Genomic DNA, 14,928 nt, shown 5'->3' on the forward strand with positions numbered 1-14,928 from the left:
CTTGCACATCGAAACAGCCCTGTCTACAGGAGTTATTCATTCAGAAATAGGTAATAAAAGTCATATAAGGCCTGCAGAAAGAAATTATTACTGCGTAATTGATGACCTAACATTTTCCTGTAAAACTAACGTTCATTTAATATACTTACATAATATTTGTGACGAGAGCAATAGGAAAAATTACAGCTATTAAGTAGCAGTGCTGCTTGCCCCAAACAACAACTCCATTAGAAATAGCAGCTTGAGTATTCCCCTGTGATTCATATAGATTTGCTGTCATCATTATAATGTGCCTCAGGCAGTAGAAGCTAAAGAATGCACTTCTCAAACAAGGCCTCTTCATTTCTTTATACCTGGAGGCAGTGGGTTCTTGAAACACCTGGTTTAAAGACTCAGTCACTGGCTTTAGCACCATCCGAACCAGAGACGGGTAACCCAGAGACCTGCTCCTCACTCTCAGCCTGCAATTACAGGCTCCACCAGTAGAACTGATCCACTGCAAGCCGACACTTTAAAAGAGGACTACAAAATTCGAGATGAATACTTTCCTGTGGGCTAAGATCTGAAGTACACCAATTTCCAGACTTTAAAAGGGATTAGGAACTGTTCCCCTACTCCCACTCCCTAGATCAACATTGGATTTGTTCAATTAGATGTACTCATTAAAAATCTTGAAATAACGATTGTGTAGGTAGGGTCAAACAAAAACCTTCTGTTAATACACAATACAGATTTTTATTATCTACAGTATACCATCCATTTACATATACCATCATGACACACAACACATGCTCATATTGCAGGCTGTTCCTAATTTATTAGATAATGATTTTTAAAATCAACCTTCTTATAAACTTTTGACACTTTTGAACTTTGTTTTGGTTAAAGCACAGAGTCCTGGGAATATTCCAGAGAAAGTACACATTGTACCACAATGCTTGAAGAGTTCCTGTGCACCCAGTATGGCTAATTAAAAAATCCTCACAAAACCCACGCTGGACAGCTTCAGAACAAATTAATATCTTCTGCCATGGCTTAATCGCTCACCATATGAGGGAGTGGAAATAATTTTTGTTGTGTCATCTATTCTAACGATAGCAGAAGAAGAAAGTCTTCTTATCCTCCCCCCCCCCCCACCCCCACCGGGGGTCCCCCAACCCCAACCACCACCCCCACCACCCCCACCCCCACACCACACCACCCCCACCCACCGACACCCCCCCCACAAAGAAGCCCACATTTCAGACTAATGATCTGCTGCTTTTCAAGTGTTCAGTTTTGGAGATCAGAGGGAAGGCAGATCAGCAATTCCTGGCTTCAGGTCTCAGGAGATACTCACTTTAAAAACCTCTGCCTTTTTTAAAACCAAGATGGAACCATGGCTATTTACTTCTGATCACAGCAGATTATATGCAAGATTAAAACACACTGAACAAAATGTATTAACCGTTTTTTTCTAGCTGCACATATTAGCCCTTAAAATGAAGTTGAATATATATATATATATATTTTAAAAACCACTGTAATACCACCAGACTATGTGCACTCGGCTGAAACTTTAATCTTGTCTGTGCAGACATACAATTATTTAGTGCATGCTGGTTAGATCAGATAAAAGTGTGGCCCACCAATGTGTACTTCAAAATAATTCAAACAAAACTCTTTCAAAAAACTGAAATCCCTGTCATGGCTAGTCCATCAGAAAGCTACAGTACCACGCATGTCTGGACCAAGCCCAGGGAAGAAGAGATAACTTGCCCCCTGGAAGATAAGCCAATTGTTACTTCCAGCAGATTCCTCGACTTAATTGGTCCCTCAAGCCCTGTTTGCAGAGGCTTTGCAAGTACTTTAAAACAAATGCTGGGATCATCCAAGGCTATGAGCTCCATGCCAAAGTGTATGTATAAAATATACCTACCGTGTGTTCTTGGTGCCAAAGAGAAATTAACTTAAAACTAATGGTCTGGCCAAACAACATTGAATGAACATAGAAATTACACTAACATTAGACCTAAGAAATTCTGAGGTCTCATGAAGTCCTGAGTTTGGAAAGAGAAAGGTAATGATATTTACTAAAAGGCTCTCCGGACCTCTACGGTCATTATTTTAAGGAAATGCTTTTTGTTTATGTTTTTTAGGCTCCACTTCGGCCCACACCAAGGTGGTATTTTTGTGTGTAAACTTCTAACCACTTAACCTTTCCTCCCCAGTACCAGAGAAAGTGGGTGTCTGTAGCTCATGTCATAATATCCTGCCAACCCTTATCACTGCACCGTTACATCCATCAAAGAAGACGAACAGCAGCTAAACTTGGTGAGGAGAAACAGAGGTAAAGGTTACTTCTAAAGCTGCCTCACTAAAGGCGCAGGCCAGATATCATCACGGCAGCAAGTTTTGAGAGATGGGCTTGTAAAGAAACCTGGGATAAGGGGTTAGGGAGGGGGGAAGATTAAATGAGCAGGTGGAGGATTCAGTTTCCTTAAATAAAAACAGCCTGCCTCCCTGGGGAGCGTGTTAAAAACCCTCATAAACCTCAAACTGACTCAGGATAGCTTAAATCAGCTATAGGATTCATACTGAAAACCAACCAAGAAATGCTAAAACTCAGAAGAACTGAGCTTCTCTTTTTCATTCACATAATTTGTATAACAGTATTTAATTAAAATAAATAAATAAATGAACTTGTTTGTTTATAAAATAAAAAGTAGTCAGTGTGCAATTTTTGTGTTTAGAGCTTCTATGTCCCTTATGTTTAACAGAAAGCTGAAACATTTTTACAGTTTCTAACACATCAAAATAAGAAATATCTGAGCGATATACAGTATCTCACTAGGTTTCTCCTGCAGCCGATTCCCTCTCTGGGCAATATGAGCAGGGAGCCGAGGGTTAAACTCATTGTTCATGCCAGAGTTCCACCCCCACCCCCTCCCCCAGGCTTTATGACCTGCTGAAAAGCAGTTGTTTTTGGTTCTCACCAAGTTTACCTTACAAAAAACTGTTGTGACAACAGAAATGATGATTTGCTCTGTGCAAGTCCTGTGTTCTTGACTTACTGTGGGCTACTCAGAAGTATATAAATGTTAGAACACTCTCCATTACAAAACACAAGCAGAGGCTGGAGCACTTCTAAAAGACAGAAGCTTTGTCATTGTAGCCATTGCCCTTTTGATTCTGTCGTCACCAGAAAGCCATAAGGGTAGTAGAAGACAGATGGTAAGAAGCTATACAGCCTGGAAAGGTAAATCGGGCAATCCACTCATATTAAAATCACACTAAGGTTTAGACTAACAACATCATACAGGCCCGCTAAAAGTGGACAAGAGTATACATTTTAAAAATACTTTTGCACAATGCCATTCTTGAAGGTGCTTCAAAATACTAAAGATAAGAGAAAACACCACCATTACAGGCTCAAGTCAATTAAAATCTGAAAAGGCATGTCTGCGGTTAGGACACAAACAGGATCTAGGCCCACACAATAAAAGATGGCAAGTCAGAAAGCCCCTTTGTCTGCAAGGGAGGAGCAGTCGGAAGTCTGAAGCATCTAATGACTTTGCAAAGAGGGAAAAAGATAACAGTTTCGACAACCACTTTCCTCAATAGTAACCCTCACCTACTACACCAAGACAAAAACAAATAGGACAAGTACAATATTTCAAACCTATACGCCATTAAAGGCTCATAGTAACAAGGACCACCCAGTACCTAAAGCTTAGGGAATTCAAAATATCCAGGGGAAAATACAAAAACAGTAAGAGTCCTTTTTACTTTCTACATGTCAAGAAGAGTACTCACCGAACTCTTGTATGGGGGCAGAAGACTGAAGCTTAGACAATGTAGATTGGCACTGGGTAACATCAATCAGAGGTAGATTTCTATATAATTTATGGGAGCTCCCATATTCCTATAAAATCACATACTGAATTGTGATGGACTTTAGCATGGCAGATTGATGATCTCTCAGAGTTGTTACTTGCTCTGGACAGGCAATTAGGCAATACTTAGGCCACGCATAGACAGTAAAAACACCTACAGTACAAGCATTGTACAAGCGTGTGCCTTCCTTTTATCCAACCATCTCCCGAAGCAAAGTTTAAAACAGTCTGAAAGTTTCCTTCAGCGGTTCAGGGCTCCCTGTCCCAAGGTTTAGACAACCCTATCCGTAACACAATGTTTGCACTGGAGTAAAATAAACTCTAAAATGACCTAGCAATCAATGTGGAGGGATACAGTAAGTGAGACCACTGTGCCTGAAAGATGTCAAAAGTTGCACAGTCATTCTGGGGGCCTGGTTATTAAACAGAGATAGGTAATCGTATAGCAATTAACATTTAGAAATGTGAAATTCAATGGTTTCTCAAATCAATAGTTTATGAGATTGCAGCAAGTAGAAGTGCTGATAATAACTCAAAGTCAAGTTACTATAACCAAGCGATAACGTAATATGATTTTGAAAATGTTACCTATATTAAAATATTATGTTGTATGGAAATTACTCAATTTCAAGAGCAGTTATAAAGCAATTGCTACATCATTCACCATTAAATAAAAAGACACTTGCTTGTTTCTTGTGGCTAATAACTAATAGGAAATGCCATATCTTGTGCTGGCATCCCAATATTTTGTAAGCTACAGCTAGCAGCTCCAGCATGAATTGAAGTATGGCCTCCTTCTCTTGAGTTACTAAATATTACTGTTTAAATCCTTGGACCCTGACCCTTTAAACAACAGAAGGTCCCACAGATACACAAAACACTTGGGAGTCTTTGATTTGCAATCACATTGGAAACAAAAGGGTAAATCTGAATTCTCAGCACACCACCCTGGGTAAACACTAGATGAGGGCCAATTAAGGAAACATTAGCTCTTGGTTTAACTTTTTTTTTATTATTGTTTAAAGAGCAAATAGGTGGTGCTTTAAGAGCACGACATGCTTATCATGGGAATTACCTTCTCAGTTCAACATTGTAAAATCGAACCAGACTGCAACATCTCACCAAAATGAAAAGGGCAGGTCCTTCTGAGCGGTTTCTTTCCGAGGGATAACATACTGAAAATTGCTGAATTACTATGACGATTACACGTTGCCTAAGTTTTATCTCAGTTATTCAATTATTTAAATGTGAATTATGGCAGCCTGACTATCACTAAAGTCTGAGAGCTACAGCCCCACATTCACAAGGGCAGTGCAAAGAATTTAGCACCAACAGGTACTTTCCTAACACCCACTTCATACAAGAAATGCACACACAACTATCAGTTACATTCAACGCAATTATATTATATCCCTTAATCCGGGATAGGTGTGAGGTGCTGTAGGCGGTACTAAAGCATGTCTCGCGGCCACCGATTCATATATTGATTTAATAACTGTTTTAAAAAAGAATGGCCACAAGCCAATACAACAGGTTTGATCCTGATACACAGGTGAACACCAGTGTCTGACTAATATACAACAGGTGTGATCCTGATATACAGGTGAATGCTAGTGTGACTAACAATTTACCTTTAGCCAACAAGACTGGGTTTAAGCAGGGGGGTCTGGCACCTGTTCTGGTAAGCAGAACAAGGGACTAAGATATCATTAATGTGCTTATCTTACTACAACAAATATTTCAAACAAAACATCACTTTTCCCAGTAAACGTCTGATTAAATCCTTCAATGCCAAGTGATCTTATATAGAAAAACAGACTGCCACAGGATAACTAATTATATAACAAGAGTGTCTTCATAACTGGAAACTAAATCAAAGTGGGCATAAACACACAGAGATCAGTTTGTTGCTGTTTTGAGTGGAACTATCTTTTCTAGACCTGCATAGAAGTCTACAGTGTTGAAAGAATGACAGTATATCCTATAGTATATCCTATCCGCGACTGTCACGTCGTCAGCTCTGCACCTTAATCCTCCAGCCTCGTGGTTTATTTTTTTCCCCTGCTTTAGTCTCAAACCTCTCCTATTAAGGTTGGGTCTGCAGAGCTGAGTGCAGCCAAGCTCATTTTCCTGCTCAGTAAGCACGATGAAAGAGCGAGGGGTTGGGAGAGAGAGGAGATCTGACAAGACGGCTACAGTTCCTGTCCTGACAGCGAGGTAATCACAGACCCCGTACAGTGAGAGCATTGTGGGCCCCTCCTTTGCAGGAGCGCTCCACATACCAAGACTATGATACCCCAGCGATGGAAGCTTCTAGATTGTTTGAAATTATCTGTAGGTGTGTATCACCATGTGTACGTCAAATATGTTAGACCACTTTGAACTAAATGCATTTCTACCTTTTTAGATGCATGTTGTTTTACTGTATGCAAGCGCTTTAGAGGTCAGGGTCATGTATCAGTTAACAACTCTCCCTTCATCACACTACATTGCAGGCTTTTCAAATAGCTGTGCCAACAACAATCCACACTGAGTTCCCAGGTCTGTACACATGCACTGCAATGGCAAACTGTGAACTGGCAGGGTGTACAGGCAGCAGTCAGAAATGTGTCCTCTAACAGAACGAGGAAACAGAGATTAAACACAGAACAAGGGCTGCTGCTTTAATGCTGTACGCAGCTCAAATGAAAGTACAGCAAGGAGAAGTTCAGTCACAGTCAGGAAGTCTTGTCCATTAAGAAATAAAACTGAGAAAAGGGTAGTGTATATCCCCACTGGAACCGAGGCTTTACTTCCGTAAATGATACATGTGAATGGAGGACCGAATTCTGGCACACTGAACCACAGTTAAAGAAACTGCACACACTAACATTGTGGCTATAATGACACACTGAGCTACTGGTCTGGTTGACTCTGGTACGATTTAGAAATAAATGACAAAAACTTTACTGGGAAGACAATCTACCTCAATTTGGAAATACACATTGCTTCATCTTATGGCAATTCTCCAGGGGACAGTATGGAAAGGAGCCATGTTATGACTACTTATTTGGCGTTGCTAGCTAACACTTGCTACTCTCTCATTCTGACTGGCTTAGAGCACTTGCTCGAGCTTGAAACAAATGTTCAGCTGAGGTCTCCCATGCAAGAGATTATACAGTGGGATAAGAAAACCAGGGTCTCTCCCTTCAGGGCACTGGATTTGATACATTACAGCAGACATTAATGTTCAGTATACCCACCGATACAGCAGAATGACAAAAGCAGCAAGTATATAACCTACCTGAAGTTAATGGAAATCACATCACTCAGCGGAACTCGGGCAGACAGAGGTAACAGCAGATTCTCTTTGCAAATCCATTTTTAGAATTTAAAGAGTTTGCATTCTTTCTGATACTCACAAGGTTTGGCTGCAGGGAAAAGGGCGACCTGGATAAATGGAATTAAATCAAGGGACACTAACGACCACCCAAAAATGCACTCACCAAATGAAACCTTTTAATGATGTCAACCAAGCAACATTCACTGTTGCACCAGAGCCTAAAACATAGCATCATGTTCGCCTCTCCTGGCTGGACTATAATATTTATTTGTTATTGGTATCAGGATTAATGTGCTATTACATCAGTTTATTTGAACATTACTTGGTTAATACATGACGTAACAATGCCTCTTTCATTTTCTTTAAAATGACTTTTACACTTGAATCACAGGCAACACATAAGGAAATCTTAGGGTTTAACCCCTATTGTACTTAAACATGACATTTGTAACCTGTGGAATGAGCCAATGTATTTCAAAAGTAATAAAAGAGATTCCAATTTTCCAACATCTTTGTGTAGTAGAACCTAAAAATAAACACTGAAGCACTAAGTAAACCCCAAGACAGACAGAGAAAGAGAATCATTATTGTCTAATATATTTTTTCAAGTGTCCCGAGGGACTGATTTGATTCAGCCCAAGAACAATACTGAAGAATCCCTTGCCATAATACTGACAGAGGCCCAGTGTGGTGCGAGTTCAACGCCATTCTTAAGCAATGTAGCTTACTGTGTCTTTCACATATCAAAATCAGTGGTCTATTCCTCCACAGAAACAGGATCCATTGGCGTACAACCAGTGTTAACCTCTTCCTTACAGCCTGCAAGAGTGCAAGCACAGACAAGTGACTAACCACAGCAAATGGGTAGTTTAAAAGATGATGTACAGCGCCACAATAGCGGCCACAGGAACAGCAAGAGCGCTTGTACCCTTTACCTACGGAATCTCCTATTTCTGATACCTCCTGTATCTGGAATAACAGGGCTCAGATACTCATTCCTGAAACCATGTTCTAAAGTCCATTCAACACTTTGCTAAAAAAAAAAAAAAAAAAAAAAAAAAAAACAATTCAGATTTGAACAGCTTGGTGAATATTGCAAATTTCCAAATAAATAAATAATGTCACAATGAACTGGAGTTTTCTTCTCCGTGTTCCAGGTGTTTTTTTTTTTTTAGTTCACACAGGTTGTTTGAGAGATAGAAATAGCATACAGTGTGTGGAACATATAAGGCAATCATTATCTTCAAGCAGTATATCACACAATACAAAGGTAATCAAAGGACAAAAAGCAGGCCAGGAAATGAATACTGGGCGTGGTGATCAACTGTTGGTGTTGTTGTGCTAGGAAGTCCCTGTAGGGCAGTGAGAGGTCTTCCGAAATGCAGTCAATATAAGATCGTAGCACAGTTTTATAATGAGCCCTCCATTGTTTCTTATGTAATATAACTAGTAAGAAACACAGTAGTTTTAACTACTATTTATTTGGAGATGTTTATTGATAAATAGTGTTCAAATATGTTATTGCTTTCAGAATAGCAAGAGTGAACACTTGCTTCAGAGTGCTCAATAAGTTTAAACCAGCGTTCGGCCCTAGATTCTGAATGAGCTCATACTTTACCGGGCTACCAGGGGAATGATATGTCAAACACGACCACTTCTCATGTGGTCTGATATTTCCAAACACAGCAGATTTTACAAGCTTAGCTAAAACAGTAAAAACTGCTCAAACTTTAATCCAAGTCATATTTCCCTCCTGGGTTGCAAGCATTAAGCTAAAATTACATGCCTGTGTTACAGATTTACAGAGCAACTGCTAGGAGCCTGGTTAAATTCTCTGCCATCTGAAACATGCACAGAGCAGAAGATAATTTATTTGACAGATGAATTTACAGGGGGGGGGGGGGGGGGGGGGGGGTGGGGGGGGTTATGGCAGAAAACACCCAGGTCTTCCCCAAGGGTTTCTGTCAGTTTGAAAAAGTCATTTATATGTAAGCATATACACACACACACATATGTGTTTTCAAATGTTATAGAAATATTTATAAAATGGCATTAAACAACTTTGGAGATCTTGAATGTATAAACTTTTTCTACAGCTTAATACCTGTATTCATACTTCTGAAGTAGCTTATTCCTACAGTATGTCATATTTTGGTGTTCTTAATGTTGGTTCCACCATAGCAAATGCATTCTGATAGTCCTTTCATAAACTATTCCCTCGAGGGAATCTTTCAGCCCGTCTTCCAATTGCACCCCAAGCAGTCTCACCAGCGACAGCTTGTTTTGAATTACACATTTCTGAATTCATACAATGTTTCTATTATAACTGCGGGCTGAGTACTGCCTTCACACTTAAGACTAACAGCAACAGCATTACATGTCACCATCTTCTTGTTTTAAAAGCGTTCATCTGTGGAATGCATGGAAATTTGGTACAGTGTTTGCCAGTTATGTATTGTGCGAGTGGCAATATCATAACTGCAGAAGCGCTCAAGGGCAAGTTCGGTTTTAAAATGAAACATGAACATGACCTTGGTATGGGTAAAAAAAAAAAAAAAAAAAAAAAAAAAAAAAAAAAAAAAAAAAGCCAGGCAAAAGAGAAATTAGCAGATCCCTTCAGGTACAGATAGAGATCAGGCTAGCATGTCAATACTGCTCAGAGGTCAAGCAAGTAGAAACCACCTCCTCTGCAGATGCCCGGAAGACAAGAAAGATTTCTTCCTAAAAATGAAACAAAACTACCCTCCAGCAGCATACATTGCATTTCCAGTCAGGAATCTTGGCAGAGTCCTGTTGCTGCAGGGCCCTATCAAGCTGTATGCTCCAGGGTTGCCTGATATTGTTTTTTAACAAGCCAGTTTATTGACTGCAAGTCACAGCTCTTTAATTGCAGAGATGGGGGTCAGGGGGTTTACGACTAAAGAAGTACTGATTAACAAAATACAGTCTGAAACGGCAGCGTAATGAGCTTGAGAAAGCAAATCACCATGAAACAGCTTTCATAACAAGCGCTGGTTTGATTGTATGCAAACCGATATATGATTTCCTCTTGAAAGTAAAAATACACTTAGATCCATCCTACACTCATTCAAACTCAAATTATTATTGTTATTTTTATTTCTTTTATTTTTTAAAGGGTGAATGTTAGGTCCCACACAAAGCTGGGAGGATTTGTTAATAACAGGAAGCACTATTTCATCTCTAGTTTCTTTCCAAAAGACAGGTACTTCTTAAGTAAACACTAAAAGGAAAAAGTTAATAATTTTACAACTGGCTGCCAGTTCTTATTGGTGTAAGAACACTGCAATTAAAGAAACATAAGCTGGTAAAATAGCACTTTTTGTTAACAAACTATGCAACAATGCAGGGATGAAAATAAGACGACTATTGCACACAGCAGCAGTTTCACCTATGCCAGCTTTTACTATGAGCTTGATTAGCCATAGTGTATATGTAACAAGCTCAAATATGTCTTCTTATTAAACCTAGAGTAAAACCTGGAATGGATCAAACTGCATTGCAGTGAGAGTCGTATTTCCATCTCTGCAAAGCATTGAAGTTTCCCTCTGCAGAAACGACCACCCAAGCTTACAAAAAAATCTAATTTGCTTAGTGTCAGCCAGACTGCCTCACCTGTCCGAGGTCCAGGGTGACATTGACCTCGTTGTACTCCAGGCTCCGGGAGAGAGGCGGGCTCTGCCACCAGCGCTCAGTCCCGTCGATAGCGTTGGCGATGGGGTGGGCTCTATCGCTGTCCCCAGCTCTGCAAGTGTCGCAGTACTGACCCTACAGACCAGAGGGAAAAGAAATTAGTGGAGGGTACTAGTAACACATTAGAGAAGTCAGCATCATCAGAAAAGAAGGTGAAGGTGACTTCTCATTCCAAACGCCCGTGCATACTTTCATCACAGAGATACAGACTACATCTGCTACATTCACAGCGTTTCATCAAATTTTATATCATTAAGGGGAACCAAACTGAAGCTACTTTGAAATGTTTGTCTACTTGTTAGCTTACACTGTAAACGTTTGTCTATTTTGCTTAGCTGATTACTCGAAAGTAGAACAATACCCACTCCAGCCTCCACATCTAAAATAATTTGGCTGTGTAGGTATGAGCCTCTCAACTGGATCTTCCTCAGCCTTGCTTAAACCCAGAGGTATAGTGACCACTATCATTACACCTTTATTGGACTGAATTATAAAGAAGCTACCAGAGAAAGGGTTAACTGGGGGGAATGTAATCCCTTTCGCGCTCCAGGACTTCACACACTTGAGTTCATTACTGCCATTTTAAACTGCCCAAACTGAATGTTTCCTCTCTCTCTCCCCCCTCCCTCATTGTATTTGTTAACGTATTTGTGTTAAAACCGACGAGGAGCTCAGCTCAGGATCCCGATCTTTTGTATCTCCTGCCTTCTTTCACTGGCTGGCTGGCTGCTTGTGAAAGACTCTCAGGTTCACCTCTTTAACGTTTACAAGAATCCCTATAAAACGTACAGTTCAAACAAAGGCTCTAGAAATTCAAGGCACAGTGGAAACGGTAGGGTTTCAGCCTAGCAGTCTTTAAAAAAGGCAGGTAAATCTGTTTAAGGTAAAAGCACACAAACTAGTAAATCAGACAGATCGACTTTATAGTTTCAGCATCTAAACATGTTATTTCCTATATGCAATTGGCGTATATCAACAACACTATCTTTGCACTTTCATACTATGTGACAGAACAAGTCAAACACAGTGCAGGAGGTCTACTGAAGGACATCACAGCCTGGAGTAAACAGATGTGAAAAATAGGTGCACACATATCTGTGCTTTTAACTTTGCAAATGAACAGTAAAGCTTTGGAATGTTTCTTCTGTCAAGCTGACTGAGGTTTATTGCAGTCTCATTAGGAGTATCAGCAAGGACTGTTTTGGAATTTGCTATCTTGATTAATGTCACTGTTTACAATAATAATAAAAGTTCCGGTATGGGCCAGAAAACGTGATTACCAAGTGGTAGGTTTTCTATTATGCTTATACAATCCTATGATAAAAGAAACATTAAGGATAGAATGATATTATTTAAATTAACAAATTCCAAACGGTTTTTACAGACAGCCCATGTTTGGCATAGCTGGTGTAATAACTTGAACTCAAGTCACCGCAGAACATTTCAGCGTTTATAATGCACTCAGGGCAGTTACAATCATGCCTTCATTTTAGAACCTGCTATTCTCAGGGTCGCCTTGTCAGACTGTGTCATTTTAACTACTGAACATAATTTCACAATTATCCCAGATTAGCAGGATTGTGAGAAATGTCACTTACTGTATGGCTGAACAAATCGAAATTAGTGCCACCGCAGGAAAAAAATAAATAAAAGCAGATGTGAACCCGTGGATCAGCAGTTTGTGACGTTAAATTAGCTCTGGTCTGCGTGACAGTGTCTTTTTCAATAGAATTTAAAATGCATTTTACCATCAGCGATTGACAGTGCAGGTTCCCCTTATGAAATATGTACAAACCATCTGTACTATTTTTGCGTAGTACGCAAGTCACGGTATGGAGTTACTGTATGTATGCTACTGTTCCTAGTATTCTCTGATGTATTTTTATTTCCTGCTGTCTGTGCTTATGGTAATTATCAGATCTAATCCTAGACTTAAGGGCATATTTTAAGACTGGCATAAACAATGCTGGAAGTTGCTGACATGCACGCTCTCTGATGTAGAGATCAATTCACCCAGTCACCTCAAACAACTACATACAAGACCCGCTACCACGCCCGCTCATTATACACGATCCTTTCTTATCTGTACTTCGAAAGAATTTGACATTCTTCAAGGGGTAAACCTTAGTAGAAAGGAGAATAATGTAGGTCCTTACTGAAAACACACTTTAAACGTTGGGACTCTCATTATGAACCTTATCTGAGATACATACATTATATTTTGTTTGGTCGCACTTGTTTAGTTAATAGGCGTATATTGGTATGAGGAATTGTAAACTATGACATCACATGAAAAACGAATCAAACTTCGACCTGAGATCAAACAGGGCCAGACTGTGCATAAACAGTGAATGCGTTGTTTGTTATGCCACATTAATGAATTAAACATCAACATGTTTCGTTTTAACTTCCGTTTAAACATTTCTGGACATAGTAGCATTTTACTACACTGTACTGCGGTAAAATAACGCAGATAGGCTTTTTGAACTGGACTAGTCACAGAAGAAATAACGTGTAGCATTTAAGGCTACATGAATTATCTGAGGAAACAAACGACCTTACTATACCGTGAAGTTGCCTCCCTATGTTGCTATAAAATGTAGAGCAATGTGAAGCCGAGGCAAACACAATGGTAAAAGCAAACCAAAAAAAAAAAAAGTATGAACAAAGTTCCTTTTGTTCGACCACTAGGAAGGTATGCGTCCCAGAGAGCTGCTGAGTTCATTTGACAGGAAAAGCTCACGTATTTCGAAGTGGAAAAACAGTTTTTTTTTGCTAAAAATAATAATAATAAAGGAAAATGTTTTATCGGAATAGGTCAGTTTCAACATATATATATATATATTATAACTATATTATATATATATATATAATATATATATATATACATATACATATATATATATACACACACCCACACACACACACATATACAGACTACCCACCACATTTAAATAAAACTAGGAACATTTCGCCAAAATTCCCAATAAAATTGGGAAACGTATAATTCCCCATATAGATTTACAAGACATAACTGAGATTCTGGGATTTGCAACAATTCAAAAGAAACGAGAGTTGGATTTTTTGTTTTGCAGTGTGTATAATACATCTGTACTATGTCCTTGTGCATCTCTAAATGCAAAACAGTTGTCTAAAATAAAACAGGTGTAACTTTATTTCTAGATTTAGAAACAATTAAAAAAAAGAAAACAGCTAGCGCAGTACAATATGGTTTACATCTTGTACAAAGACCACATGAACTAAATATTATTAAAGGGCTTTCTTGAACCAATAATAACAAGAGTCAACAAACAGCTCCAACATGCACCTGGATAGTCTGGCTCGGGTCCCCCGATACTGGCCCTCCAACGAGTTTGCAGTAAAGATCCTGGATAGCTTTTCCGTTTCCATCCTCCCCACAGGTTGCGGTGGCAGTGATTTTAGTTCCTTCTGCTAAATTGAAATAAGGTGGATGCAAACTAAATCCATTCACTCCGTTTGAGGGAAGCGCCTGTCCAGAGACGACCGGTACGGTGGAGAACATCACTAAAAAGCAAGCAATACAAACCATGGTCCCATTTAATTCCACCGTTCTTTTCGCCATCTTCACCTGGGAAAAAAATAAAAGAAAATATACTAATCCCGAAGAAAATAAACGTACAGCCTGTAATTTAGTTCATAGCTGCAGTACTGTGCGGTCTCTTCAGTCAGCTAAATCAGAGGCACCGCTGCACTTCGCGTCCAAGTGATATAAGACAGCTTTGGGATTCTGAACTCACCAGGGCAACCTAATCAACTGATGATGCATCAATTTCGGTTACCCCCACTCGCTCGCTCCCTCCGTCCCTCCCTCCCTTCTCGTTTTTCTCATACAATAGGAGTTTGCCGTTGGCTTTAGATCTTGCTTAGCAAACATAAAGTGTCAGGGAGTTTTATTACTCATTCTTTGATTGTGTTGTGTAATTGGAGATGCTTTTATTTTGGGGTCGGGAGTGGGGTGGACGGAATTAACCACTTTGC

The 14,928-nt window shown here is 39.6% G+C and overlaps 1 protein-coding gene across 2 annotated transcripts in view; it reads right to left on the minus strand.

The window, feature by feature from the left end:
- Window positions 1–14,660, minus strand: part of LOC121297834 (laminin subunit alpha-5-like) — a 60,964-nt gene extending 46,304 nt beyond the window's left edge. For both annotated transcript variants that reach the window (XM_041224355.1, XM_041224354.1), the window contains exons 1-2: window positions 14,237–14,660; window positions 10,831–10,983 (exon numbers count right to left, since the gene is read on the minus strand). In XM_041224355.1, coding sequence (XP_041080289.1) covers window positions 10,831–10,983; window positions 14,237–14,512 — 429 coding nt within the window. In that variant the 5' untranslated portion in view covers window positions 14,513–14,660. The remainder of the gene's footprint in view (window positions 1–10,830; window positions 10,984–14,236) is intronic.
- Window positions 14,661–14,928: the final 268 nt, after the last annotated feature.

The sequence above is a fragment of the Polyodon spathula genome, chromosome 23 (assembly GCF_017654505.1).
Source record: "Polyodon spathula isolate WHYD16114869_AA chromosome 23, ASM1765450v1, whole genome shotgun sequence".
Lineage (NCBI taxonomy): Eukaryota > Metazoa > Chordata > Actinopteri > Acipenseriformes > Polyodontidae > Polyodon > Polyodon spathula.